Genomic DNA, 5345 nt, shown 5'->3' on the forward strand with positions numbered 1-5345 from the left:
CATTCCCTTCTACCACATCATTTCAGAAGACATAAAAAAAGACGAAGATATTAACATCAATATATAATTCCCAAATGAAAATGAGACTATAATGATGTAAATTTGTTCATTTTGTGTTACTTTCTAAATTTGTATTTATTTGTCACCAAGCAAAATTCCCTGGCGATTGTAAAAATCCGGCACATGGCACAAAGACAGAAATATAGCTTGTTTTGTTATTGCCTGTTTACAAGACGAATAGAGATGCTGTAAAGACCAACTATAAATTCTGCATGAATTTGCCATGAGGTGACATTGACATCAACTGTAGTGTGAACACGATGACATTTCAGTCCGCTGACGTCCTTTGATAGTTATGACACTTTGGTTGCTTAGGCTAGCACATGAGTGGCAACCACATATGGATCAATACACAGTGAAGAGATACAACACCCGCCCACAACACTGACCTTCAGAGAGACTGTGTGGGAGCTGAAGGAGGAAAAACCTTTAAAGTATTTAAATATAAGAATGTGACTAAAGCATTTAATTCAACTTCCCACCCTTCAATAAGAACAAATACCACCTTTCTATATACAGCACTGTAGGCTTTATATTACCTTACTGAGTTATTTAAAACTGAGAGAGAGAAAAGGGAAACATAGCCTATGTAGTCACACATCTGTAAATAACACAAATTTACTGTTTTATTGCTTTAACATGTTTATTTTATTCATGTTTTTCCTTTTATTTGATCAAATAAAGTTGTTAGAGCTACACTGTGACTAAATGAATGTTTAACGTGACCTGCGGATTTTTGATTTTAGTTCTTGTTTCTATTTTTTCTTTTGTTAATAATATATACTACTACTACCTTCACTGTGAAGAAGAAGGAGCAAGTGTGTACAGACTTTGGCACGAGGAGGTCTTAAGACTTTTTAAGTAGGTAATTAAACACAAATTGTTGCTCAAAGCTGAGTAGTTTTATATGTCTTAAAACTTGTCTGGGGGGATTTTGAAACAATTAATAAACTTGATTGATTACAAACATGACATGTTCACTGCAGGTGCAAGTATGAGAGGTGGCTGTGCACAATACCTAAAGGATCATGAAGTGACCTTTGCATTTCTCTATATTTCCTGAAGGACTTTTTGAAAGTGATTTCCAACACGTGTGCTTTTATTTGTCCTGATTTGAGCTTCTTTTATTACTTAAATAAAAAATATAACAACTAATACATATTTACATTCCAGACGTTTGACAGTATGAGCCTGACTATAAAGATGACCTGTTAAGTAAATGGTAGAGACCATGCAGGACACAAATTTGGCAAGGTGCTTACACCATAATTAAACAAACGCTATCCAGACTGATTTATACACCCACTCATAACAAGCCTGGGCATAATCCTCTCCCTCTATGAAACACCAAATTAGGACATTGCGGTGTATCATGGTGACTGTAAATCTAGCATGTGACAGTGCAAAATAATCCTGTCCAGTGAGCAGAAACTACGTGTAGTATACACAGTCAACAGGATTCAAACTCTAAACATAAACTAAGTACAAAGACCCACATGAGGATCCACTTTCAATATGTAGAAAGTGACAAAGTGCACACTAATTTGAATGCAATTTTTATTGATTTTGTATCACTCTCTTCTACTGGAAAGAGGAATGCACGGTGTTATGTGTTTAAGCTAGTCTGTCAAATAAATTTCCTTGAGAACTGCGCGTTAATTGCATAAACGCACAACACCACAAACAATATAAACACACATTGCGTAATCCAATACCAAAGGGCAATGTGATTTTTAACACATGCATTTACAGTCACTGTTCATTTTACACACCGTGTACACCTGAGTCACAGTTAAATAAACATGACGTAACCAGAGTGCTAACATTTAAAATACATCTCTTAAGGTACACTTAACATTATCATCTCAGCAAACATTTAGAAAGATTATACACAAACGGTGCAGGCATAATAGTATACATCAATATTCAGGAGAATCTCCAGCAATATAAAAAGATACCACATATTAAATAAAGCACACTGACTCACTCACTTCTATCTTTTGGCAACATCATAGCAAAAGTATCTGATTTATCATAAAAAGGTGCCAATGGTTGTGATTTAGGTTATTTTATTTCATTAGGGGTACTTTGTTACGTAGGACTCCACCAGTCTACGGTGTCCTCAGGACAGCCATGTGGCACAAAAATGTTACACTTTCTGTTGTTAAACAGTTTCCTGTGAATATAATCCAGGCAGCACGTTGTAATTGGGAAAGCAAATTTGTATTATACATTTAAATTTTCTTGGAGACAGAGTTGGACAATGTAGGGTCCAGTGTTTGACCCATACTAATACTCTGCTGCCCTGATGACCATAGTTCTTATAATAATAACGATAATAAAGTCTACCTCAATCCCCCACACTTAATGGAAGTGTGTATTTAAATAATGGAGTATCCTTTAGGTACAATAATTCAACTATATATCTTTATACATGGCTCTTATGATCAAAACGTTTTGTGAAAACAGAGAGTATATATAATTACGGGGTCACTGACTCAAAAGCAAAGAATGCACTGAGACTTTTTAAATAATGCTTGCACAATATCGCAGTTAGCTTGTAAAAAACAAACTGCTCTGAAATTAAATGAATAAGTTTAACACACAAAAACACACACACACACACACACTTCCCTTACACACATTCTTCCCGATAGACCCGTCTGCCATTGACCATGCTCAGACTCGCCATAGAGTGATGTGTGCTGCGGACAGACGTCACATGTGTGTTATAATGAGTCGGGCTCTGTGAGGAGTGCTTGAGGATCATACGACAGCAACAACACAGCTGCTGGTTGAACTGCTTCTGGAAGGTCTCGCTCAGCAGGCAAAGGGCGAAGGGGTTGAGGCAGGAGTTGGTGAAAGCCAGGATACGAGCTACAATGCTCCATACAAGGTGAACAAGGGAAGTGTCCACCTGGTGGGGGAGAGACAAGGTGTAGGGTTGAGAAAACAGGTGTACATATACAAGGTGTGTAACGAAACACAATTACAACATTTGGATAGAAATGCGTTCTGAACAGATGTGAACAGAATCGGAATTTTTGTACCAATGAGCTCTTATAGGCTGTCTTTGTCAATAGATTTTAATGTTTCATCATCTTTAAATTCACAAAGACCTCTTCCCATTATCTACAAATTAAATTATGTATTTCCACTGTTAAATTCTCCTGTCCAAATGGCATTTAGTTTTTTTTTATGCAGATAAACGTATCCATACACATATGAAGAATGCAAATTGCAGCAGACAACAATTAAATACAATAAATTAAGCTGTATATAAATGATTTTTAACAACTTCCAGTATACCGCAGCCTAAGCACAGCTCACTTATGGTATACATCCAAAGAAAGATACAAATACAAATATGTTTGTGAAATAACTGAAAGTTGTGATAGAAACTGTGTGGTACACTCAAACAGATAGAAATAAGTAAACCTATTAGAAATATAGCAAGGGGCTTGTGATGTACCTGGGAGTAGTGATAGGAGCGGTATAAGTAGATGACGTGACAGGGGAGCCAGCACACGGCAAAGAGGCCAACAAACACCAGAACAGTCTTGGCCAAGCGCTTCCTTGATTCAACCTGTTGGTTGTGGAAAAAACATCAAAACTAAAGAACAATGCTGGTATATAATAAACATTATTATTTAATAGACATTTGAAAATATTTATTTAATTGTGGTGGTGGGGGGGCTCATGACCTCAGTATATCAAAACTTGGGCTACAGCCCTGATAATGACAGTTTGAACTGGCCTGTCGTCTTGCATGCACGTTCCCCTCCACAGGCAGGTTTGAGGCGCTCCTCATCAGGCTCCGGGCAATGAAGGTGTAGTACATGGATATGATCAGCAGGGGAATGACGTAAAAAATGAGGAAGGAGGCCATGGAGTGGATCTTAGGGTGCAGTTCTCCAGCATGTGGGTAAGGGGCGCAGGTGACGAAACTCTCATTAGTGGAGGTGTCATTGAAGGTGTGGAGGTCAGAGAAGATGGCCTCGGGGATAGACAGGACCAGGGAGAAGAGCCAGATGAGCGCCGCCCGCAGGACAATGCTGGTAGTTGTGCTTGATGTTTGGATGTCCAGGGGCTTCACGATGGCCCTGTACCTGAAGATGGATGGATGGATGGATGGATAGATAGATAGATAGATAGATAGATAGATAGATAGATAGATAGATAGATAGATAGATAGATAGATAGATAGATAGATAGATAGATAGATAGATAGATAGATAGATAGATAGATAGATAGATAGATAGATAGATAGATAGATAGATAGATAGATAGATAGATAGATAGATAGATAGATAGATAGATAGATAGATAGATAGATAGATAGATAGATAGATAGATAGATAGATAGATGGATGGATGGATGGATACATTGAGAAGCCACATTGACTCTCATGCCCCTTTTTGGGCAGCTAATATTACAATGATACCTTAAAAAGTGGTTCCCTTTTAACACATTTCATGTTTTGTAATGCAGCTGACTGCATTTAACACCTAAACCAGCATTAACTGATTTGTTGGCCGCAGATGGGCAGCAGAAACCAGATGAAAACAGAACATTAACATATTATTCCCTTGCTGGTATGAATCACAGACTTTGCTATGGATGCAGTTCGATCTCCAAACACAACATGTGGACTATTTGTTTCTGTAGCTCTTTCAAATCATCAGTAATTATACATTTTATCAACTCAGTTTTACTACAATGCAAATGTTATTATGTTGATGATCATTTAATTTTGGTCCTCTATTAAGAAGGTATGGGCTCACATTTGAAGGGTCATCCTGCAATGAAATAAAAAAGTAAATGAAAAATGAAAAAGGATTTTTTTTTCTTTGCACACTCACCTCACAATATAGTTAATTAAATATTCTGTCTATTTTCCCAGAATCAAAACATAATTTGAAGACACCACTCAATTTAAGGATAATAAACAAGAGATGTGCTCAATTAAAATCTAACCTTGAAACTGATTTGATAGCATGTTGAGATCAACAGCCTGGATTTAGACACACTTGCACAACACAACAACGACACTGTTGAGATGTCTGTGGCTGAACATTGTACCTCTCTGCCCTATATGTTCAGAAGGACAATGTGTATTATTACGATGTGTAGTTCTAGTTCTAGTTGACATCAGGTCCAGTCCTCCTCCATAACCTGCATCACCTTCTCCGGTCAGAACATTCCACTCTCATCGACAGTCTGGATGTTAAAATGGATCCTCACCTGACCTTTGAGGCCCACATCAGACAAACATGCAAGAAC

At 37.5% G+C, this 5345-nt stretch overlaps 1 protein-coding gene across 2 annotated transcripts in view; it reads right to left on the minus strand.

Moving 5' to 3' along the window:
- Positions 1-1300: 1300 nt before the first annotated feature.
- grpr (gastrin-releasing peptide receptor) overlaps positions 1301-5345 on the minus strand; it is a 15214-nt gene continuing 11169 nt past the window's right edge. For both annotated transcript variants that reach the window (XM_029458255.1, XM_029458249.1), the window contains 3 exons: positions 3818-4169; positions 3533-3646; positions 1301-2977 (listed from right to left, as the gene is read on the minus strand). In XM_029458255.1, the coding sequence (XP_029314115.1) occupies positions 2696-2977; positions 3533-3646; positions 3818-4169 (748 nt within the window). In that variant the 3' untranslated portion in view covers positions 1301-2695. The remainder of the gene's footprint in view (positions 2978-3532; positions 3647-3817; positions 4170-5345) is intronic.

The sequence above is a fragment of the Cottoperca gobio genome, chromosome 3, assembly GCF_900634415.1.
Source record: "Cottoperca gobio chromosome 3, fCotGob3.1, whole genome shotgun sequence".
Classification (NCBI taxonomy): Eukaryota; Metazoa; Chordata; class Actinopteri; order Perciformes; family Bovichtidae; genus Cottoperca; species Cottoperca gobio.